This window comes from Sceloporus occidentalis, unplaced genomic scaffold (genome assembly GCF_023333645.1).
Source record: "Sceloporus occidentalis isolate IW3139 unplaced genomic scaffold, rSceOcc1.0.p SCAF_4, whole genome shotgun sequence".
Taxonomy (NCBI): Eukaryota; Metazoa; Chordata; class Lepidosauria; order Squamata; family Phrynosomatidae; genus Sceloporus; species Sceloporus occidentalis.
The window spans coordinates 175,962,839-175,988,726 of record NW_028316984.1 but is presented as its reverse complement, the minus strand read 5'-3'; the positions used below and the strand labels follow the sequence as shown (position 1 = coordinate 175,988,726).

Here is a 25,888-nt window from a genome sequence, read left to right as displayed (position 1 = left end):
GTGTCACCCATCCTATATCTGTGCATTTTATTTTTCCGCCCTAAGTGCAGTACCTTACATTTCTCTGTGTTGAATTTCATTTTGTTAGCTTTGGCCCAGCTTTCTAGTCTATTCAGGTCATTTTGAATCTTGATCCTGTCCTCTGGGGTATTAGCTATTCCCCCTAATTTGGTGTCATCTGCAAATTTGATAAGTATGCTCCCAATTCTGTCATCCAGGTCATTGATAAAGATGTTGAATAGCACTGGGCTCAGGACAGAGCCCTGTGGGACCCCACTGGTCACTTCTCTCCAGGATGAAAAGGAGCCATTGTTGAGCACCCTTTGGGTTCGGCCGGTCAACCAATTACAGATCCATTTAACAGTTCCTTTGTCTAGCCCACATTTTACAAGCTTGTTTGCAAGAATGTCATGGGAAACCTTGTCAAAGGCCTTACTGAAATCAAGATATACTATATCCACAGCATTCCCTTCATCTACCAAGCTGGTAATTTTATCCACGAAAGAGATTAGATTTGTCTGGCATGACTTGTTTCTCTGAAACCCATGTTGACTTTTTGTGATTATGGCATTGCCTTCTAGATGTTCACAGACTCTCTGTTTAATGATCTGCTCCAGAATCTTTCCTAGAACTGATGTCAGACTAACTGGACGATAATTGTTGGGATCCTCTTTTTTCCCCTTTTTAAGATGGGGACAACGTTTGCCCTTCGCCAGTCTGCTGGGATCTCTCCTGTTCTCCAGGAGTTTTCAAATATGATTGCCAATGGCTCCGATATTACTTTTGCCAGTTCTTTTAATACCCTTGGATGGAGTTCATCTGGTCCCGGAGACTTAAATTCATTTAGATTAACAAGGTGTTCCTCTACTATCTCTTTACTTATTCTGTGCTGAAATTCCCCTATCATGCCCTTGTAACTTTCTAAGAACAATAATTTTCCATGAACTGTGCTCACCTTTTTAGGTGTAGCATGGAAATCAAAATCATGGAGAGACTTCAAAATCATGCACTTGTTTTGTTGCCCTCTATTTAAGTTCTGTACATTTAATGAAATAAAATTTGAATTTTGAACTGGTCAGGGGTAAATTTCATGACATATGGAAATGTCACATTTGCAGGATGCTGGATCATCACAGCCTTTACTGTCCTTTCTTCCTTCCATTTGGATACATTCAGGGCCACACATGGCAAAAACCAGACTAACATTTTTGTTTCTTGGCCAAATCTACACTGGCGTACCAAATGAGAAAATCAGATGGCAGATGTGATATGTGATTAATATAGATATTTTGGCAAAATCATTGCTCACTTCTGCCCATTATCTGATTACCATCTTCACATGAATTCTTCACAGCTAAGGCAGAAACATAAAATGGAATTAGCGGTTAACAATCCTGTTTTGGCCACAGTGCTGTCTAATTTCAGCATCCAAAAACTGCATTGTTGGGTACTCTCCACTGTCCAAGCAACCCAGGTGCTGTTGCTGGAGGGTTTAATTTCCTTTTGGATAAGAGAGAGAGAGAGATCACATGGAAATTACAGCATTTTCATAAGTTTCTTTCTTTCTTGTATAAATATATAAGTTGATCATGGCAGAGTAAGCAAGTAACTAGACAGTATTAGTCATTAAGTCAATATTGGTTTCTCTCAAAAGCCAGCAACTTCCACTGGGATCCTATAAGAAAAAAACAACCCTTTTACCCCTTCTTTTCCTAAACTCACTGTCTCTGTGCAAAGTATTTGCCATCTGCCACTCCCAGATACTCTTAGATATCTTGTTGCTCTCTCACCCTGACCATAAGATGTGTCCTGGTTGGTAATAGCATCAGTCACCATGGACCATACAATCAGTTGTCACTGAAAATTAATAAGTAAATAATCACTCTCTTTCCTTTTAGTCTCCCACACTGTTTTGGCACACTGTTGGTACATGCCATAAGAAACTGTTGCATAGTTTTTCCTAGCTGATTTTAATTTTTGGCATTCCTTCGCATTCTAAAAATAAAAGCAAAGCGAGGCTGTACTTAGTTAATGAATTTTGTGCGATAGATGGCTGGTTTATCCCCCTTTCCTGCTTTCTATCATATCTTTTCCACCATGGCAGTATCTTTCCATGATGATAAAACTGTGTGTTCCTATGAGGCAAGAGGTTATGCTGCTGGTATCACTGCTGCTGGTAGGGTCTCCCATGTCAGACAGGCTTTTGCTGAGGAGCCAGACTAAATCGCCAAACAGCTACTGGGTAGCAGGTGCAGTGGGAGTTTACACTGGTGGAGGCACTGGTACCGATACAGTAGCAATGCTATAGCTAACACTTGTTAGTAATGCACAGAAGAAGGCAATGGTATACCACTTCTGAATCCTTCTACTTTGAAAACCTTGTGATGAGACAATCCAAAACAAAATAAGAGATAGTACCAGAAAATGACACTCCCAGGTTGGAAGGCATTCAGTGAACTATTGGGGAAGAGCAGAGGACAAGTACAAGTAGTACAGTGGCTAATACTGCAACTGGGCCTAAGTGGAAAGGACATCCAGCTGTTGGCATGCTCAGAGGTGAAATGAAAGTCCAGATTTGCACAACATATATTAAAGGATCATGGAATGTGAAAAGCATGAATAAATGGAAGCTAGACATAGCAAAACAAGAAATGGAAAGTGTAAACATTGCAATACTTGAGATGAATGAGCTAAAGTGGACAGAAATGGGACATTTTGAGTAAGACCATTACACAATGTTTTACTTGGGAAATGAAAATCTGAGAAGAAATTAAGTGGCATTAAGAGAGAGGAAAGATGTAGCAAAAGCAGTCAAGGGATATAATGCAAGGTCTGGCTGAATCATAGCAATAAAACCTCAGGGAAAATCCATCAGTATAACCATAATTCAGGTTTATGATCCAACGACAGAGGCAGAAGATGAGGACATTGAAAGATACTACACTGGAGTCCAGGAGGAAATTGCTCACACTCATACACAAAATCAGGACATATTTGTAATCCTAGGTGATTGGAGCTCAAAAAGTAGCAAACAGAGCAGAACCAAACATTGCAGGAGAACTGGGCTTGGGATCAAGAAATGAATCAGGAAACCAACTGATTGAATTTTGTGAAGCCAAAAATTTCTTCAACACAAACACATTCTTCAAGCAACTAAAGAGGCAACTGTATACATGGACATCACCCGGTGGCCAATACAGAAAGCAGATAAAATACATAATTGGAAGCAGAAGATGGAGAAGCTCAAAACAATACCAGAACACATTGTGACACAGATCATAAACTGCTAATGTCAAAAATTAGAGTAAAGCTAAAGCGGAACAATAAACCAATCATCATTTCAAAATACAATCTGAAGAACATCTATATGGAATTTAAAGATAGTGTAAAAAAGAGATTTGCACTATCAAGCCTAACTGACCAGGAACTAGGAGAACTTTGGACTGAAGCCAGGGACAGTATCCTGCAAAAAAATGAAAGAAAGAAAGGAAGGAAGGAAGGAAGAAAAGAATAAGGATCCTGGAGTAAATCAAGCTTGACTGTCCCTAGAAGTCAAGATGATTAAACTGAAACTGTAGTACTTTGGCGGTATCAAGAGAAGACATGATTCACCAGGAAGGACAATGATACTTGGCAAGGTAGAAAGCAACAGGGAAGAGGAACCCCATTACAGGTGGCTAAACTCAATCAAGGAAGCCATGACCCTGAGTCTGGAGATATTTCATGAAAAGGCCCGTCATAAATTGAAGTTGACTTCACAGCCATTAACAGCTACAGCAAATCATGTTCTTTCAAAATGATCAGGGCTTAATTACTCTGTTTCTCCTCCCTGGAATCCTGTTTGGTAGGTAGATTCAGCTGAGGGTTTCAATTCGGGAACTGAGCTTTACAAAGAATAGTCTTTCAAACCCGCATCTCCCAGGCCCTAATCCAATGCTCTGACCACTATACCATACTGTGCTGTATGTGGGATTGTGTATACTGCAGAAGCAGAACCTTTAAATCAGGTTGCCAGAGTGAAAAGTTGAGATGATTCTTGTACGTTTAATGGTTGTGTAGAAGAAGTATTGCTTCTTGTTACCTGCTTGCATGACAAACTACGCATGCTGAAATTCCCACTTTTACCCAGCCTTTAAAGGTACAGGAGTCCTCTCCAGTTTTATGTCTGGCAACTCTACTTGCATGGTTTCATTTATATCAATAGTTTTCAAAGACATAGCTGTGCATCTGAAGTAAATTAAGTCCATGAAAGCTAATGATAAAATTTCTTTCATCCAGTCTTGAAGGTGCTACAAGATCTTTTATTAATAGTTTTATAACTGCTAAATGGTTTATTAAAATACATAATTGAAAAAACCTTTTTTCCATTTTAGATATTAATGAATGTGAGGTTGGGAACCACACTTGCACCTTGCAGCAAACATGCTTCAACATTCAAGGGGGATTCAAATGCCTAAACCCAGTAAGATGTGAGGAACCTTATATCTTGATCAGTGAAAAGTAAGTAAAATCTTAGAAGAAGAAGGGCATTTGCCATTTTTGATGGGACATGTTTTTATTGGATACTTACCAGATCTTAATTACAGCTGCTGACCGTACATAATAGTGATTTTAGAATGTCTTCTCACAATACTTTTAAATGTGTACATTTAAAATGAGAATGTGACAAACAAATGGGTGTCACATGACTATGTTAATCAGAAAGTTAGGATTAGCTGTGAGTCCTTATTAAGATCATACTTGGTGGTCAACTCAGGTTTCTTGCTATAATGTATGAACAGACCACAACTTACATAATTGCATACAATGCAATTCTTATGGTGTAAAACCTGAAATTGTATTCTGAATATATAAGATGTTGGTCTGCATGAAGTGTGTTGCATATTTTCAGTCACTTCGCATATCCATCATGCTCAGAATTCATACCCACCATGGTCTGCATCATACATGGTATTCATGTGACCCTCCAGATGTTGTTGTACTACAGTTCACAGCATTACTCTCCACTCAATATGTTAACTAGGATTTCTGACACTTGCAATAAAACAACATATGGAGAGCTAAGTGATTCCCATTTCTGCTCTTCATTTATCAGTTACAAGTCTTGAGTTGTTGTTAATTGCCACCACCACCATCCTGATCATCCTGCCTTTTCCCTAGTTTGGGACTCAAGAGAGATTACCGAACATTGGGCCGGTACAGACCGGTCCTTTGCAACATCCTCATCCCATGCTAGGTTTGCCTCGGGGTGCTCCGCCCACATTGCCCCTCAACCCTAGCACGTGACGAGGGTGTCACAATGGCAGCGCCCTGTACACATGAGCATTGTTACGCAAGTGCCGCGCAGGGCTTGCATAACCAGTGCCCCACTGTGGCGTAAAATAACCCCGCTTTTCATGGATTCTTTTTCCGCCAGCGGGAAGCCGCACAGTTTGGCGGCTGCGGCTTCCCTCCAGCAGAAAAACAGGTGCTGGGAGGCTCATTTCCAACTTATGGTGACTCTAAAACAACATTTGTTCAGAGGGAGCCTTCTACTGAGGCCGAGAGCATGTGACTTGCTGAAGTGGGTTTCCATGGCTGAACAGGAATTCAAATCCTGGTCTTCAGGAGTCCTAGTCAAACCACACTGGTTCTCTGCAGATATATATATATATTAGAGGTAGTACATAACATTGACATTTTAAAAGCAAGTGTTCTCCCATTAAGCTATAAACACTCACAAACCCTGGATATAAAAGGCACGGGCTGGAGACATTTGTGGAATGTCAATATAGTACAATCAGATCAACTGTAATTATGTGAATAGATTCTCTCGGTGACTAGAAATGTAAAGTCACTTTAGTCATGGGAATATTCAATAAAATGCTTATTGATCACACATGCAAGGCTTTGTCCCAAATAATGAATTTAAAGATAGTTAAGAATAAATGATGTCCATGCATTAGTTTAGATAAGATTTACTGTGGAATATAACTTGATATGAGTCGCAGTAATATTTATCATACACTTGTTAATTAAGGGATGAGTGACCTCACAGGTGTATTGACTATCTTTTGTGTAGTGTGATAGGATACATAGGCCTGTTACAGACTGCCAAAATAAAGCTGCTTCGGGTCTCTTTGGAGGTATACTGTTTAAATGATGCATGCATCCTAAGAATCCGGAAGCTGCACCAAAGCTGCACTCCAGTGCTTAGGAATGGAGTGTGGCTTTGGCGCGACCTCCGGACTCTTAGGACCCATGCATCATTTAAATAGCATTCCTCCAAAGAGACCTGAAGCAGCTTTATTTTGGCAGTCTGTAACAGGCCATACTGTTGTAAAAAGTGGAAGTACAGAACCAAGGGGATATTTTATATCATTTTATGACATTTATATACTGCTCATTAACAGAGTCCTTTGAACAATGTGCAAAACTTATAATTCAGAAGAGGCTTAAAACAAAAGCAGTACAACCAGCATAAAATCTACCCACTCCAACACACATCTGACACACAAACTGACTCTATATTACAAGAGGATGTGGACTAACCTCTGAAAGCATCTGACATAATAAAATTGTTAATACAATGGGCCCTTGATATCTTCTAGGGTTTGGTTCCAGGACCATCCATGGATGCTAAAATCTCATTAAGTCCAATGAGATATGTGAGGCTCCATTGGGCCCCCCTCCTGCTTTTGCCTGAGCTGGATGGGACCTCTTGAGACCATCTTTTTAGTCTAATTAACTCTCGCCTCCACCACCTATTGCTTTGAGTCCTCCCTCTTTACAAAGCAACAGGACATTGCTGGGAATTCCACTTGCTCTTTCTGTCTATGATGCTACAGACATGCTTCCCTCCCTTTCTCAAATCCTGGGGAAGGGCCAGACTGAGCTCAGGGTCATGAAAAGGAGTGTGAGAGAGACAAAGTACTTTTAACGGAAGACTATGTTCTAAGTAACAAAATCCTATATAAAAGACTATCTCTTCACATGAAGAACTGTCTCCTTCTTCAGGCACAGATTAGAAAGTATAAGGTACAGAGTAAAACATTTCAGCCAAATCAAGAAAAGAATCAAAATATCCTCATGCGACTGGCTGTACATTCTTTTAATTTTACTCACAGATCTGATGGGATTTGTGGTTTTTGATGTTCATGGGATAGCTGGGAACAGGGACTCAAAATGGAGCCCCTGCTTTAGATGTTCCTTTGTTTCAGCACTCCATGGTGTTTAGTGAGAGAGTCGGAGACAAAGAGCCCTTGCACTTTAAATAACATCTGCTCAGAATCCTCACAAAGCTTCCCGCTTCTGCCTGGCAGGTCTTCTCACTGGGCAATTGCTATCTTGTTACCTCCATGATGCTGAGCTTCATAAAAATGTACTGTAACTGCATATCCTCTCATATTTAATCCTTTGTTACCTGGGGAGAAAGCTCTGATAATGAGAGGGCTCCTCATTATTACAGCATAGTAAAATGATGTTCATTATATGATATTGCAAAATCCAGGTTTACTTTTTGGAATTTATATATTTTAAAAAATATTTTCAAACCATGGATGTTTGAATCCACGGAGAAAGAATCTGTGGATACGGAGGGAAGAATGTATCTATACATTTCTTCTACAGAGTTCAATGGGACTTTCTGTCAAATAACTGTGTACAGCAGCCTTCCCCAATCCCATGCCCTTGACATGTGTTTGACTGCACCTCCCATTGTACCACCAGCTGTGATGACAGGAGTTAGAGTCTAACACATCTAGTAGGCATTAGGAAGGGGAATGCTAATGTACAGAATTGCAGCTGAGGGTGCCACTGAACTTTGTTGTTAATGATAATGATCATAATGATGAGGAAAATGACAATGATGATGATTTTGCTCTTCCAGTCACTGTATGTGTCCAGCTGAGAATCCTGGTTGTAGAGATCAGCCATTCACCATCTTGTACAGAGACATGGATGTGTCGGGACGAACAGTGCCCTCTGATATATTTCAAATGCAAGCCACTTCCCGCTACCCTGGTGCTTATTACATCTTCCAGATCAAATCAGGAAATGAAGGCAGAGAGTTCTACATGCGGGTGAGTCTGATTTGGGACACGATGTTCACTTAATTTACTCACTTATTTTAGGACAATGCTGTATAAAACATGAAATCATAAAATCAAGCTGCAAGTAGGTGATGTTCCGTCACTTAGCTCTTCAGTAACCAAAGAGTCTATAATTTTCATGATATATGTGTGTAATACAGCCTTGCAAACATGTAAATTCTGTAAAAACAAATACAGTAGTTCTCAAACTGCTTTATTAGAGCTGACCTGCCATGCATCAGTAACTGCAGAGTTATGTGCATGACTAGTCAGATGTAAATCCCATTAAGTTCCAGGTTGGTTTATATAAGACTGCAGCCTGTCAATTACGTGTAGAATACTAATGGTCTGATGGCAGAAGATGTGGCTGCTGCTTTCTTACTTGGTCACAGAGGGGTTATTTTGGCTTGCCACATGTAATTAGACAAATAACTTTCGGGAAAAACTGCACTAAAGCCCTGGAGTTCAAAAGCCCCGATTGGACTTTCAAAACTTGTGTTGCATCTTCTGGGGGGTGTGGTGGTGTGGGTGTGGAGCTTATCAGACGACGAAATAAGCAGTCTTACCTCTTCTAAATTCAACTCAGGATCTGGGATGCTTCCGGATGTTATCAGACCTAAATTGCTGTCAATCAAGCTGTGATGCCGGTGCTCAGATGCATCCCAGGTCAAAGCCTGGCTCCAACTTCAAAAAAGGCTTCGACTCAGGATGCATCCAGGTGGTGGCATCACAGCTAAATCAATGGCAGTTTAGGTCTGATAACATCCAGAGGCATCCCGGAGCCTGAATTGAATACGGAAGAAGTAAGATGGATTATTTCTTTGTCTGATAAGCTCCCTAATGTGTCTTCAAGTCACCTTTAGACTTATGACAACCCCATGAATTTCACTGGGTTTTCTAATGCAAGGAATACTCAGGGTGGGTTGCAGCAGTTCCTTCCTCTGAAATATAGCCTAGAGCACCCGGCATTCATTCATGGTCTCCCATCCAAATACTAACCTGTGTTGATCCTGCTTAACTTCCAAGATCAGATAGGATCTGCAGCCTTTAGTTAGTCCAATGCAATAGCTTTTAATTCATGTTTATATGATTAGCTAGGACAAGTAATGAATGAATGTTCCAAAAACAGGAAGTCAGTCCACCTAGCAATAGCAATAGTAAGTACATTTCTATACTATGCCAGCCACAGCTGCTGGTGAAACATCAAGAACAAACTCTTCTAGAACACAGCCTCATAGCCCAAAAAACCCACAAAAACATTTATATACTAGCATTCCCTAAGTGGTTTACAATGTGTAAGCCAATTGCTCCCAGCAAGCTGGGTACTCATTTTAGCAACCTATGAAAGGATGGAAAGCTGGGTGGACCTTGGAGCCCTCCTCTAGGATCTAATTTACAACATTGTGGCTGCAGTATCCGCATTTAATCACTGCACCATCAGGGCTCCCTAAGCATCACCTAGAAGCTTGTGTCATCATTACAGACATGGTTCTTAATCCACTAATTCAGAAATGTAACCTGTTTTATGGTCCCAAAGACAAGATCTGAAACACAGTGGAAAATAATCTCCATGTAATCTGATTATTAAACATAAACCTTAAATAAAGAGATTTTAAGTCATTTCCATGAAAGGTTTGCACTCAAACTTTGATGATCTCTCAAGGAAACTGGATTTCTATAGCTATCCAAAACAAAATAAAACAACTCAAACACACATCTCTGCCCATGAAAATGTGGATATTATCAAATAGTTCTTATTCAACCTACAAAGATGTGTTTCAGTGACTGTACCAAGTGTGGAGAAACTCAATCTCTTTTTTATATGTTTCCCTTATAGCAAACTGGACCGATCAGTGCCACATTAGTGATGACTCGTCCTTTGAAGGGGCCACGTGAGATTGAGTTGGACTTGGAGATGGTTACTGTTAACACTGTCATCAACTTCAGAGGAAGCTCTGTCATTCGCCTGAGGATATATGTGTCACAGTATCCCTTCTAAACTTTAGAATTTCATTGCTTTCCTAAAAAAAAGAAAGAAAGAAAAATTAACAGTCGAAAAGGACATCATCCCTTTTCTGCCAAAACTTTCTTCTCAGGAGTCAGTGCATCTAATAACTCAACATGAAATCAGTATTAAAAGTTGTCACAGTGGCTCATGTTACAGTGATGGCCCAGGCCTCCTCAAGGTTTGAAACTGCCTGAGCTTTTAAATCTCAATGGATTTTTTAGGCAATTTGTTTTGTTTTGTTTTCATTGATCATGTGCTCTTAAGAAGCTTTTGTCTTGCTTTCCAAACACTTTTTAGAGTGTGATTATAAGCTTAAACTGTGAAGCTCTCCACCTTTATAACGGCAATGCTGCTTAGCAAAAGCACCAGCAAAACCATGGGAAAAGCTAGCTTTGGCTCTGTTCTTTTTCCTTCCTTTAACAGAAGGCAAAAATGCAAACAAAACAACTGTGGAATTGGGGAAATCATCAGCCACTCTTTCAAAAATATCCGGAATTCTCATTTCTCATCCTTCTATGTTATCTCAATCAAAAACTGTCTCATATTGGCCCTCTTTTGTTTGCACATCTCCAAGAAATTATCCTTCCTTTCAGTCTGGGTTCTTTAATCCCCGAAATCATTGGTGAGGATCCATAGTACCAACACATACCTAAGACGTTTACTTTTTGAACCTACCTATGCAATGAGGACCTACTTTTCTTTAAAATGGAAAAAAATCACAAGTAGTTTGTAATATGGCACAGGTTTGATGCTCAGTTTTAAAAATTAAACAACCCCATCCCAGCTGTTGGGTACACATTAAGTAGCTCCTTAGATTACAGCAATAAAGTCATTAATTTCTGAGGGGGAGAAATTGGGAAGTCCATTGAACATACCTATTGCAAAATCTATATGGCCTGATAATCCATTTATATTTCAGGCTCCCAAATGGCCAACCACAAGGCAGCCTGCAATTAGATATTGAGCTTTATTGTAGTGCATGAAAATACACATGTAGCCACAGGTCACTTTTCAACTGCTATAGACATGCTCTGCATTCAGAGCTCTTCTTTGTTCTCTTCTGTGAGTAGGAACAACTGTGATATGAAAAAAGAGATAACCAAGGTTTCCAGATTCTCTAATTATCAGATGGGAATGTTGGCTGTGCAGAAGTTCTGGACTACAGTTCCCATAGCCATATTGGATGGAGTTGATGGGAATTGCAGGCCAAAGCTTCTGGAAGGTCAAAAGATCCTTTCTTCTGGATAAGTAGAATTGAAGGAAATAGGCTACGGCCTGAATCTAGTGCGTCCTGGGTGGTCGGACTTAGTATAAAACAGCTTATATTAAGTGATCTGACTTAATATAAGACACTTATTTGTTCAATTCTTCACAGAAAAGAAATACTCTATGCCCATACAAAGCCATGTACACAGAACATTTTTCTGTGAAGAAGGGAGCCAGAAGTTCTGTAGCTCTATATATACATTTATATGTAATAATTTATACCCTAAACAAGCCATTATTATCACATAACATTTATTTGCTGTGAGTTCACATGAAACATTTCATTCTTCTGATTCAATTAGACTGCTGTTGTGATTGAGCTACCATAGCATTTAGCTAACATGAACTGGCTATGCATTATGTAAGTTTAGTCTCTGAATGCACATCTAAAATGGTTGAATTTCAATGGTAGCACAGCAGCCTATGCATCCAGGGCTTGAAAACAAACCCACTGAGATATGATGATGTAGACAATGACGCTCCTAGATTTTAGAAAAACCTAAGTTGGAGACATGTTTATAGAAGCAAAACCTGAAATGAATCATATAAGGAATACATTTGTGACTACAGCTTCTTTCTTATGCACAACATTTGTCTTTCCATTGTTGTTTAGATTTGATTTCCAGCATCAGTAGGAATATATATAATATTAAATCATTTCAATAGATTTCAGTAAAAATAATAGATTCCTTCAGTGACTTTGGGAACTCAGGATTTTTTAATTGTTTTATTTTACTTGGGTTTGTAAACTGTTTTCTGACAGAACTAGATTACTTATCAACAAACTATATGCATTTAAGTGGTTCATGACAGTTCTATATCCTTGTTAGTTCTTTGCCTACCCTAAGCCCTGAATAGTGTGATCACATAACAGATTGTGGTTCTGATCCAGTTATGCCTAACCTATACATTATTTAACATGTTAATCTTTATGGACTCAATTTCTGTTTTGGCTTCAGCATTTTTTTCATCTCAGCAAGCTCTAATTTGAAGCAAGCAAAAGATGTACAAATCAAAAGGAAATAAGGAGATTCTGTTTGGGTAGATACAGGTTTGGACTTTGAGTAACCTCCACCTTAAGCAATTAAATGTGGTTTCATAAAAAAATGTCTTAGCATAAACACATTGTTGAACCAACACATCAAGGACGGTTTATATAACTCACATATGATGGAAGTGACTGGTATGAATTTAAGAAGCATGAGACATTATTATAGATTCTTCCCACATTTATGCCTTTTGGGGGTTTAACAGTATATAGTTTTACCATTCAGTGCATGAGGAGCTGGCAACCATGGGCTCATGCACTTCCCCTTGCCTTCTCCTCCATTGGGATTGTGAAGAGATGTGAAGGATTCACTTCTTGGTATAAACCTATAGTTTGTTAATACAAAGAAGGAGAAAACTCTTTTTATACTCCTGGCTTGTTATTAAACTACAATTTAAAGACTAGTTTCACTAGTTCAGAGCAAATAAGGAACTGGTTAGCTTAGAAACAGAGGTGGCTCCCTTTTACCTCTGCTTGCCATTTTAAACCATAGTTTGGAGCTGCATTTTAGGTCTTTGTGAATTCATTGTGTAACATCAACATACATACCCATTGCTTGTGAAATGGCTTTCAACTCCACAACTCTCAGTTTGCCATTTGCAATAACTGGGTAAATTCATTTTTTGAGCAAACACGTGCAATGATTAACATAAAGGTACTCCCTTTCATTGTATTATAGGATGACAGACTGTCATAACAGAATCCAAGTCTTTCTAGAACTACCTAAGTGCAGATGGTTAGACACAATTCTTGCATTGTCCCCTGAGAAGGCCATAATAATTCCAGGTAAAATGTTCTTATGAAATTATGGAGAAGATATTATCAGTTCACAAGTGAATCCTCTGTGAAAACTTCCCTGAAAAAAAACACATGGAAATCAGTAAGTAAATAAAATACATTTGAACACTTGGATGGTCCTAATTCATTTCTGTAGGACTTCTGAAAGAAAATTGCTCAACTGATCATGCTGGTTGCGTACAGTTATAAAAACCATGAGACATGAGTTCGTGCTTTGTCAGTATCTTATTGAGCTTTTATCTTTCTCACAGTTTAGATAGTTACTTAATCTGGAGAGTATCCAGATAGGCCTCATCAGAGTACTTTATACAGACCAACATACTGTGTCACCAAGATGTATTTCATCTTGGAACTGTGAAGACTTGTATCTTATCCTTAGTATGTTTGTCCAGTTGTTTGAATTTGATTTTAAAACACGCAGCCACCATTCAGATTCATAATCTAAAAACATCTGAAGAACTGATTAGTTCATTCCCACTAAGATTCTGAAGTGTCTAGACAGAATTTAAAAGTTAAAAAATATAGGGCATCCTATAAAACCAAAATAACATGTCTTTGTACTTCTTTATTTCAACCACAGAGACCAGATTTTCCTGTGCCTTTGGTCTTGCTGCAGTGTGAACTCAGTTAATTTTTGTTGATATACAGTGACTATAAATTGTAATATATTTATGCTGCATATCAGCAATATTTGTATGTTCTCATTGTATGCGAATCTAATGGGGTTTTTTAAAGAAAAAAATTGGAACTTTGTAATAGCAAGACCCATAAAAATCAGACACATAGCTGTGTTAGTATGGAACATTAGCATGCAAAAGGATCATAAACTTTTGTAGATTTGGGCTGCATCTGCACTGCAGAAATAATCCAGGTTGACACAGCTTTAACTGCCATGTGTCTATGCCACGGAATTCTGGGTGTTGTAGTTTTGTGAGATATTTAGCCTTCTCTGTCAGAGAGCTCTGGTGCCACAATAAACGATGGATTCCCATAGCATTGAGCCTGGCAGTTAAAGTGGTATCATTTCTGCAGTGCAGATGCAGGCTTAGCCTACTTCCTCAGATGTATCTGAGAAAGTAGACCAAGTCTATGAAAGGTCTACATCTTCTTTCCCTTTGAAGACCCAGAAAAGAATAGGAATTTTTTTAAAAATTGCTACTGCAGAACATTTCAACCCAAAGCCTATGTTTTAAGAACAAATCACAAAGCATGTATGTGCACCCACAAATGTTGAAGTCAGTGATACAGGACTCTTGAATCTTAGAATGATGCTTTGTGTGCATTATGCCCACAGTGAACCAGATCATGCCATTATCAGTATTATAATTTGTTTTAGATTTCTGAAGCTAGCCAAGAATATTGAACTATTTAAATCATAGCCTAATTGTTTGAAACAATAGAGACTAGGGTTGCATTGACACTGCAGAAATAATCCAGTTTGACACCACTTTAACTGCCATGGCTCAATGCTATGGAATCCAGAGATACGTAGTTTCTTGTGGCACCAGAGCACTCTGACAGAGAAGGCTAAATATATCTCAAAAACATCCCTGAATTCCATAGCATTGAGCCATGGTAGTTAAAGTGGTGTCTGCCTATTTCTGCAGTGTGGGTGCAGTCTAGGAGTCAAAAGCCATACTTCAAGAGGAGAAATCTTACTTCTACACCAGAAAGCTAGGAATGATTAAAAAAGGTCTAGCAGCTATCCTTGTCAACTACAATAAGCTCTGCTATAAGGAAACTAATTATAAAACCAGTGTTAAAATGTTAAATATTAAAATTGGTGAGCTAGAGAGTTGTTTTTTTCTTCAGACAAAGATTCATCAGTAGCCTGAGTATACAATTCTATACCTCCAGCCATTTTATAGTAGATCACTACTAGAATACTTTGGGCAACTTAGGCATTTGTTCACTGTATCAAATAGAGTGTGTACATTTGTCTCTGGACAAGCGAGGACTAACAGTTAGACAAACGCTGATGAATGCCCTCTGGTGTCCCAAGGCATTTTTGCAATGGCATTGAAAGTTTGACAGCAGAACTCCCCCACCCCTTCAATTTTGGGAATTTTGGCAGATATTGTGAAATTAATTTTATTTCCACAAACAAGCCAACCAAACTCAGTAAAACAGGCCTGGTTTCCAGATCCACAAGCACTTCTGTTAGGAAAAGAAACCTATACTTTCCTTGCTCCAATGCAAGTCTGGTAATTAACGAATAACAGCACAATAGCCTTCTTTAAGACAGGCAGGATATATACCTGGAAGGAATTATACCTCTCCAACGCACTCTTTTTAGTTAGAACCAGACCACCAGATGTCAGGAGATCCCCCAACATACGTGTCCCCAGTATAGCACTTTATTCCCCGACAGGAGCAAAATGATTATTTCCTCAGATGGGACAAAAGAAAGGGGTGCAATGGGAAGACACTGGCATGGAGGATACATTCATTCCCGGTCCCAAGTGATCCCAGCTATTGATATCCATGTTATTATTACCAGAACAGACTATTCATGCTTCCTCAAGGTAGCCTTGGCTACTCTTTCTTGTTCTCAGCTCCCCCTCTTCATAATCCAGACTGTCTCACATTTCCTTTCTTCCCTAATTATTTTGCATCACAAAAGAGATCGTGTAATTTATGCGAGGTGACTTCAACGTTTCTGATTCTTTCATGCACAACGCCTTACTAATTTCTATATGAAACCAAACTTTTAAAAATTCTTATCTTATTTTTTTTAAAAGATTGTGAAGGAACACGGCATTGAAGATGTCAATGTGGGACTGTTTGTTAAACCTGTTGTAAAAAAAAGTATGAAAATTTCATTTTCAATAAAATTATAAGTGAGCTCTGTTGTTATGAACACTGTTTTAAAAGCAAAGCATATTCTAATAATGCATACATGTGCAGTATTTCAGTGTGTTGCACTAATACGTGTTTTGCACTTAGAGCCTTATCACACAAGAAAAGAAAGCACAACCAGAACCAGAGAGTAGTGCCTTTTGCCATGACTTCTGCATGACATCGTAGCACTTAATTTCTCTTCCTGCAGGAGATGTTCATCAAAGCGAATCTATTCTCAAACTGATTTTTTTGGCTAGAAAAAAAAGCCACCTTGATGATTGTCTCTTGTGGGAAGAAAACATAAGTGCTATGATGGCGTGTGGTATGACTTGGGGAAAGCCACTACTGTCCAGCTTCATTTCAGCTTTGTTTTCTTGTGGGATAAGGCTCTTAATATTAGGTCTGATTAGGGAGACAAAGGTTGCAGAAAACCAGCCAGAGACAGCTTACTCAAAGATTTCTCTGCCTGATTTCTGTAACTTTGTTCTTTCCCAGCAGTCCCCTAAAGACCCTATGATCCTATTTAGGGATCAGAGGAAAGTGACAGTGAGCAGTGAGAAGAAGGTGAAGACATCAAGGCAGCTACTGCTTATTTACTTCCACAGATAAATGTTGCAGTCCAACCAAGTAACTTCAGTCCAACTAAGATTAGATAGCTCAGTCAACGTATTGAATTAGTCTACTGATCATTTCAAACAAACTAAAATTATGTGAAGTCAAAGGCTTTCATGGCCGACATCCATAGTTTTTTGTGTTGGTTTTTTTTTTTGGGGGGGGGGGGCTATGTGGCCATGTTCTAGAAGAGTTTATTCCTGATGTTTTGCCACCATCTGTGGCTGGCATCTTCTCTAAAGATGCCAGCCACAGATGCTGGCGAAACATCAGGAGTAAACTCTTCTACAACATGGCCACATACACACACACACACACACACACACACACACAAAAAACAACCAACTAAAATTAACTGCAAGTAATTTTGCATTTCTAAGCACATTTTACTAGGAGTAATTTCCATTCATTACACTGGGACTTATGTTAGAGTGAGCCTAGGATCGCACTGTACTATAACCCCATGCACACTTTACTTGATAAAAAGCCCCAATGAACTCAACCAGGCTTGTGTTTGAGTACATATAACATAGGTACTGTACAGACCGGTGAAAGCACCGGCCTGCATACGTACTAGGGTTGCCCCGGGGCGCTGCTAATATACGCCCCACAACCCTAGTACTTAATCTGTACGTTAAAATGGCGGCACTCAGTACACATGGGTGCTGCCATTTTGACGTGGCAGATGCTTAGCATCCCCACATCCCGGTGCCATTGTGATGCTGCAAGTGCGCCATTGGTGCATTGCGGCGTCACAATGGCGCCGCATAAAGAACCCAATTATTAAGGGTTCTTTTTGCTCTGTGGGGAAGCCCCACGGTTTGGAGGCTATAGCTTCCCCACGAAGCAAACTAGGGCGGCAGGAGACCGCCCGCTTTGGGTGGTCTGTATCCAACCATACATACGTGTGTGTGTGTGTGTGTGTGTTTGTGTGTAAAACACATATATGTGGGTAGGCTTGGGCTGCCTGTCCCTTTGAAAGCAATTTAAACTTTAAGGTGTTGGGATTGGGACCTGTCTTCCTTGGGACATTCAGAGCTGAAGTAGTTTTGAATCACTTTATGCTGTCTGGAGATAAGGGATATGCAATCTGAGGATCACAAATTCCTATTTCATTTTCTGAAAACTCAGTCATTAACCAATTGTTATTCTTTATTTCGTGGTATTACATTTAGCAAGTACTAGTAGTACTAGTTCCAGTTTGTTTGCATGACAGACATAGTCACTCTAAATATTTCTTTCAGTGGAATGCTCTTGTCTGAAGGTTTATTAGAGTAAACCTGGAATGCACCAGAACTCATAAATTTACTGCCTTTCTATATACACTAAAAAACCCTAGTTCTACAATTGTCATTTTTTAAAAAAACATCTCCCCAGATAACTTGCATGCGTGACTGTGATAACATATGCCTTGCCAGTCTGACAGTGATCAGGATATGTTGGATTTACAAGTTATTCACAATGCTGATAAGGATCTTTAGTGGTTTCAAATACAAATGAACATCCCTGTTGCTAGCTTCAAGTGCCACCCATGTTCAACAACCTCTCCTATACTACACAATAAACATATTAACGCTGAATCATGCACTTGATGAAGGATTTCTTTAAAACAATCCGGATATGCAGAACCAACTATTCTAATGATCTTCCCCTGCTATATATTACTGCTCACTTGTATCCCATAGTTAAAAGGTTGAAAGTTGAATGCCTTTAAAGATAGACTTATAAAGTCAGCTTCAGATCTATAAATAGAAATGTGTTTGATTATCAAAGGTTTCAAGAATGTTTAATTTGTTTTCTTTCAGTATAAATAGTTAATTTGTAGCTAGTATAATAGCTAAGAGTTTGAGTTCTGACTCAGGAAACTCACACCCACACTACTCTTCCCCATATTTCACTCTTGGTTTAACACACAAATTTCACTTCTTCCATTAAAACACTGAGGCTTTTTCATATTACACAATTATTATGCTATGATTCCACTTTAACTGCCATGAAACAGGCTATGGAATCTCAGAGGCTATATTATTATTATTATTATTATTATTATTATTATTATTTATTTTGCCATCACTGCACATGACACTTGACACGATACAAAAGGAAAAGGGGATAGCAGTGTGGGAAGGGATTAAATCACAGAGATACTGACTCTTCTTCTCTCCCTCTGAGGCCAGGGCAGTGGCTGTTGGCATTGAGGGACATGCTTTCATCTGTTTCTGGACCTGTCATGGCCAGCCACGAGGAAGACTCGGAGGAGGACTCAGAGGACTCGGCTCCTCAGGTGCAGGAAGAACCTGAGGCTGTGCCAGGCCCCAGTTCTGCCCTGCCAGGTCCCAGCTCTGCTCTCCCAGCCCCAGTGGATTTGGCTCAGCCAGACCCTAGCTCTGTGGGATTTCCTCCAGTGGAGTCTGGGGCTCAGCAGCCCAGCCTTGCCTCAGTAGAAGTGCCAGACTTGGGAGACATAGAGCAGCAGAGCATTGAGGTTCCTACCTTTAGCCAGAGGAGATCAGAAAGGGTGTGCTTTTGGCATTCCAAGAGGCTTGCTGAGAAACGCTCATTAGGCAATCAGCAGCTGTGATAAGGTAGCTAGATATAAGACACCTGGCAGACGCTGAGCTCCCTTGTCAGAGACTATTTGTTCTCATTAGCGAACATTGCTGGATCTGACTCCTTGCCTCCTAGACCTTTGACTGCCTTGGAATCCTTGACCTCGGACCAGACTCACTGACCAACTCTTTGGTATTCTTGACCTCAGACTGGACTGGTAGTATTGGTCTCTATAATCCTGAACTTTGGACTGGCTTGTGGCTTACTCTCTTCGGACTTCGTTTGGCACTGTTGCTGGAGGAACTGCTTTTTGGCAGTTCGGCTTGTTTACCTTTTGCCGAGCAGGCTCTTATCAGCCATGTGAGTGTGTGTTGGCAGCATTCCCAGACAGGGTCTAGGCATGGTGGAGCTATGCTTGCTATAGTTTACCAAGTACTAGAGTTCTCTGACTGAGAATCCTAAATGTCCCACCCTAAACTGCAAATCCTAGAATTCTATAGGATCTTTATGCCAGCCACAGATGCTGACAAAACGTCAAGAAGAAACTCTTCTAGAACATGGCCACATAGCCTGAAAAACCCACAAAAAACTATGAATGCCGGCCATGAAAACCTTCGACTTCACACATACCCCATCGTTTTTTAATTACAACTTTTTAAAAATAATTTTTTTGCTGAGGTGGGAGTAAGAAGTGACAGGTTGAACTCTCTTCCTGTATCTGGATGTGCTGCAAATAAAACATATAATAGCAGGAAGTAAGTTGTAGCATCCCTGGGGAAAACTGTGTTGGAGTGGTTCTTTTCAGTTTGTTTCTAAATGACCTTGACTTTTAATGAGGTAGCCATGGTTAATGATGATGCAGAATGATTTCAAACAAACAAAAAATGGATTAAGAAGAGCTCTGAAAGGTCATCTTCAAGACAGGTACGAAAACAGGAAATTGGTTCACAGTAAGCAAGGCGCTAAAAGTGGAGCAAAACCTTCACATTTACACTGATGGGATCTGAGCTAGTAAGCAACAATACAGGAAAGGGATCTTGGGGATGTGCCAGCCCCATTTTGAATCTGCCATAAAAAAGAAAAAAAGAAGCAGCCAGATTCCATGTCAGGCATAATTGGAAAAGGAATCCAATATTATACTGATGTTACACAAATCCACCATGAATACAACTTCACTCCTGGAATATATTGTAGAGTTCTCATCACTGCATCTGAAAAAAAAACCCCAATGATTATTGCTGGAAAAGGGGCAAAAAATAAAGGCAATCAAAATGATCAAGGCATGAATGCAGTAACTCCTCTGCAATAAAAGATTACAATTTCAGGGGCTATTTAGCTTAGAAAAAAGGTGAATACAGGGAGAAATGATAGAAGTATATGTAATAATGTCTGCTTTAGAGAAAATGGATAGGGAGATTTATCTCTCTCTCATAGGGGTTGTCTGAACGGGATGTCATCCTGTTTAGATGCCGAAATCCCAGGGCCAGGATCAGGCCAGATCCTGACAGTCCAGACACGGATCCAGTGGATCTGGCCTGAACCTGGGCTAAACAACCTTTACTTCAGTTTGCTGCAGAGTTTTCCTGGAACCCTAGCTGTTTAAATGGCCCCTGCACTCCTTACCTTGCCATGCCGTTGCTCCTACTGTGAAGCATCCTGTCACCATGACTGATGTAGAAATGTGGCTGTAGTGAGGTGCCATGTTTCTGCATGAGACATGGTAATGGGGGGGGGGGAGGGGCTGCAGAGTAGGAGTGATGGCATGGCAAAGTAAGGCGCTCACACTGCTAGTGGGACCCAGAGCAGCACGGGGAGGGTGTGTACACTCCCCCCCATCCCTACACCATCCCAGGGACCAACCCAGCTGAGCACCTAGGCCAGAATAGCACACACTCAGTCCATCCTCTCTTGGCCCATCTGCTCAGCCCCATAATACTAGAAGCTGATGTTAGTCACTGAAGCTGAAGGGCAACAGATAATAAACAAATAGTAGGAGGTACATCATACAATGCACAGTTAAGCTATGCAATTCACTGTTGCAAGATTTAATGATGGAGGCTAACTTGGGTGGATTTATAAGGAGACTGGACAAATCTATGGAGGAAGGAGGCATCAATTTGTCAAGATATTGGTGAAATGGAAAGGTCAGAAGTGACATAAGGCCAAAGTAAGTTAGAGCCATGTTGAAGGAAAAGTATCCTGAAGGAAAAGTGTCCCGAGCCAAGGAAGATTTTAAAAGCTGCAGAATTACTGAGCAATTAGGAATCTCGAGGAAAGCAGACTATGCATGCATTTGTATCCTACCATCAAGTTACTGCAGTTTTCTACTAATCTTGATTCAAATCAATTCAGTTCAGTTCTGGAGTACTGTATTAGCTACCCCTCCTAATTTGGTGTCATCTGCAAATTTGGTAAGTATGCCCTGTATTCCATCATCTGAGTCATTGATAAAGATGTTGAGTAGCACTGGGTTCAGGACAGAACCCATGTTCATGCCTAACTTAAGTTGCCATAGAGAAGGAGCCAATACTCTCAAAGAACATTTTGAGTTTCACAGTCTTTCAAAATAGATCCCAGGACAATGGGAGACCATCATGAGTGCCTCATCCAATAAACTTAGTGACCAGGGAGACTGATAGGAGAGATCAATTTGGTGGTGTAAATTCAGAGAGAAAAACAAGGATGTACATTTGCCAAATTACCAAATGTTCTAGATGGTTGGGTGTACCTTCAAGTCACCTTTTAACCTATAATGACTTCATAAATTGTATAGGGTTTTCTTAAACAAGGAATACCCAGAAATGGTTTGTCCCTGCCTTCCTCTGAAATTTAGCCTACAGCACCTGGTATTACTTGGTTGTCTCCCATCCAAGTACTAACCAGGGATAATCCTGCTTAGCTTCCAAGATCGGGCAGAAGTTGATGCAATTATCTTACTCATTTTTACCTGCTGTTTTTAGTTGCTGAGATTGGTTATTGTTATCAATTGTGTATATTTTATTAGCTGCCTCGAGGCTTTGCTGGTGAGATGAGATACCGTATAGAAGCTGTCTGATACCAGATCAAACTATTTGTCCACCTAATTCAATACTGCCTGCTCTGACTGGCAGCCTCAAGAAAGAGGCCTTTTTAAAATGGATATGCTGGAATAGAACCTGGAATCTTTTCTGCATAGCTCAAGTCCTCTATCACAGAGGTATAACCTTTCCTAAATATATATGTTTGGTTTAAATAAATAACTAAAAACCCAAAGGTAATCTTTTGTGTTTTCTTGCAAATGACTAGTTTCTAGTTCAACTTAAAATATTTTGGAACATGCTATTATGGGACTTTGCATGTTAATTCTAAAAGATCTACTGTTGCCCAAGGTCAACCCTGAGGGATCCACTGTAGCTGGACAGAGCTGATTTACTAGATTTAATAAAGAAGGGTGCTATGACTATGATTGTGCTCTGGCTAGGAATCAGGTGTAAGCTATACTTGTAAAGAAGCAGATGGAGAGACTGAGAGACGGGCAGTAAAGGGTCATTTAAGTCCTTAAAGGGAGTATGAAGAAAATTCTTTTCTCAGTCTGATTGAGTTAATGTTTCAACACCCACAGACATTTTGCATTATATCATGGGTCAGGCATGCATTGAAAATTAGCTTGATCTCAAATGAAGTTCCTCTTCTTCCCTGAATAAAAAACTGGCTCTTGTTACATCCAGGCATGAAAATAGTTCTGACAACTGAATAGTTAGGAATACACCTTAGGTAGTGGGGTGTTTGCTCATTTCACAGGAAATAATTTTGTTTCTTAGCCAGAGCACAATCATAGTCATAGCACCCCTCTTTATTAAATCTGGTAAATCAGCTCTGTCCAGCTACAGTGGATCCCTCAGGGTTGACAATGCTTTCAAAGAATCCAGTCATTTAGAACACAAAAGCTGCCGTGTTTGCAGCCCAGTCCTTATGCTAACATGCAAAAGATTAAAATCAGATCTGCTGCCCTCACATCCATGATAATGGAGCTGCATTTAGAATGCAGCTCCACCCTACTACATGGGCAGATTTGTGTATGTTATGATTGTGCAGGCATGTGAAAGCCAGCATGGGGTACATGATTCTACGATTCTATGGCTCTGGAGACCAGGGTTCAAATTCCCACTCAGCCATGGGCACCTCACTGGGTGACCTTGGGCAAGTCACACTCTCCCAGCCTGAATAAATCCCAGGATTCTGTAGGATGCAGTCTAGCCTGTCAGTGCAGCACCAAACTGCTCTGGCTACAGATGGAAGCAAATTGCAGCTTGGTCCCAGTTTTACTGCATTTGACTCCATTCCAGAGATTCCTGGGTACTGTATTTAATGTACTTAAAAGTCTCTTGTTAGAGAAATCTGGTACAGTAGTTCAAGGGACATTAGTAGACACCTTGTTACAAAACTAGATATCCTACAGTTTCATAAGATGGAACCCCAACAGTTAAAATGGAATAGTTAAAATGGAGTGCTATAACTGTGCAGCAGGGGGCAATATGAAGGCACTGGCCCACCCAAATAAGCATTCTGTCCCCTATGAAATGTTACTATAAATTGGGAGAATTGAAGAGTGACAAAGTCAAAATCATTCACACCTACAAATCTTCACTTTTCTCGGTTCATATTCCCTTGGTCATTTTGCATGCCCCTTTGCTTGGGATGTATAAAGTCTGTTTCTACATGCTCCACTGAAGTTTCAAGGGACTGCAATACAATTTGGAACCGGGAACATTTCATTTGGAGGAAACAGAATTCTTATGGGGGCTCACAAAGGCCTCATTTTGTGCCTCCCCCCAAAGAGCCACACTTCCCTCTATGAGTCTATCCTTTTTGCTATCCTTCAGAAAGAAGGTGAAGAACTTTTTTTCAGCAGGCCTGTGAGCACTGACTGCTCAAGGGGAAATGACTTTTCAGGAGCTGTGGTGTTTACATTTGTTGTTCTTTTTAATGAGTAGCTTGTAACTGCTTTTAATTTTATTGATAGCTTAATTATATATTTTTAAGTGGAATCTGTTTTAACTTTTGAGATGTTCCCAGACTGGGAAAAATGTAGGGCAAAAATATAAATATAAAAGCAAATATAATAACAATAGTAATAATGATAGCCAGAATTTGGAATGGAATTTATGTATGTGTGACCCCTGTAGTGATGGTGCTGCATAGTAAACAACACTTTGTTTTTATTAGCTGCCCTCAAGTCAACCTTGACTCGTGGGCACCCTGTGGATGAGACCGCTCCAAGACCCCCTGTCTTCCACTGCTCTGCTTAGGTTTTGTAGATTCATGACCGTGGCCTCCCTAATTCCATCCAGCCATCTGGTGTATAGTCTTCCTCTCTTTCTGCTATGTTCTACCCTTCCTAGCATTATTGGCTTTTCTAATGAGTCCTGCTGTCTCATGACATGGCCAAAGTATAACAACCTCAATTTAACCATCTTGGTTTCCAGGGATACTTCTGGCTTGATCTTTTCCAGGACCAATTTGTTTATCTTTTTGGCTGTCCACAGTATTATCAGCACTCTTCTCCAGCACCACATCTCAAATGAGTTTTCTTTCTATTCACTTTTTTCACTGTCCAGCTCTCACATCCATACATAGTGACGGGGAATACCATGGCTTGAACACCACCGTGATCCACCAAAAGACCCCTAATATATGAAGACTACTGATCAACAGCAGACATACAAAGTAGAAATGACACATATGGGAAAGATAATGTTTTTTCTGTTTTTTCTCATATGTGTAATTTCTACTTTGGACGTTGTGTACCTGTCTGCTGTTGTTCGCTATGTACTGAACCTCATCCCAACACACACACCCCATCCCCACTTATTGGGAAGCAGCGGCCAGCATTCAACGGATGTCTGTTCCTCTGTTGCTCAGGAAGCATCTGACTGTCATTTCCGCACCTCCTGTGGGCAATATCCAGTGAAACAGGCAGCCTCAGGGTTCGTGTTGCAATTCCAACTTGCACTGGACATCACTCAAGTGTCTGAGATCGCTCATGAGAGGGGAAGTGGTGGGAATATCAGTCAGATGGTTCCTGATCAACAGAGGAACACATCTGAGGGACTTTCACGGACTCTACACAGCCCCTAAAGTAGTGTCTGTGTTGAGAATGTGAATATGTAACAGAAATGAGTGTGTTACATGGTCACACAATCATAACCGCCATAGAGGATTCCAGCCAAGAACCAGATCAACAAAAGCTTCCCAATGACAAGGAAGTGTTAAACTTTGGGCCGTATGCAAAGTGCATTTCCCCCAATACTTTCTTTTGAAAGATTCCAATATACGGTAGTGCAGATCAAGGATTTTTTATTTTAAATCCTGTAGAACACATTTCTTCAACATTAATCTCCTTATATCAAGTGTGGACAACTTTGGTAGGTCTGGAAGTCAGCATTCTACACTTGTGACTATACAGTAGTTCCGCTGAAAAAGAGGAGTAGATGGAAATCTACTTCTGGATTTTTTGGGGGAAAGAAGTTATATATTAACCAGTATAACGGTGCCCTGCAACCTATTTAAAAGATGAACAGCTGCTTCCAGACAGTTTCAAGACAAGCCTTGGGGTTGAGGAAATCTGGGAGTGTGCTTAGAGACTGCATGTGGCCCCAGGGTTTCATGTTGCCCATCCTGCCCTACAAAATAGTTGCTAGGAATGTGAGCAAGCCA

General features: G+C 40.1%; 1 protein-coding gene across 1 annotated transcript in view; it reads left to right on the top strand.

Moving 5' to 3' along the window:
• Nucleotides 1–16,034, top strand: part of FBLN5 (fibulin 5) — a 77,894-nt gene extending 61,860 nt beyond the window's left edge. Inside the window, exons 9-11 of the mRNA XM_089522408.1 lie at nt 4,374–4,500; nt 7,868–8,060; nt 9,907–16,034. Coding sequence (XP_089378534.1) covers nt 4,374–4,500; nt 7,868–8,060; nt 9,907–10,068 — 482 coding nt within the window. The 3' untranslated portion in view covers nt 10,069–16,034. The remainder of the gene's footprint in view (nt 1–4,373; nt 4,501–7,867; nt 8,061–9,906) is intronic.
• Nucleotides 16,035–25,888: the final 9,854 nt, after the last annotated feature.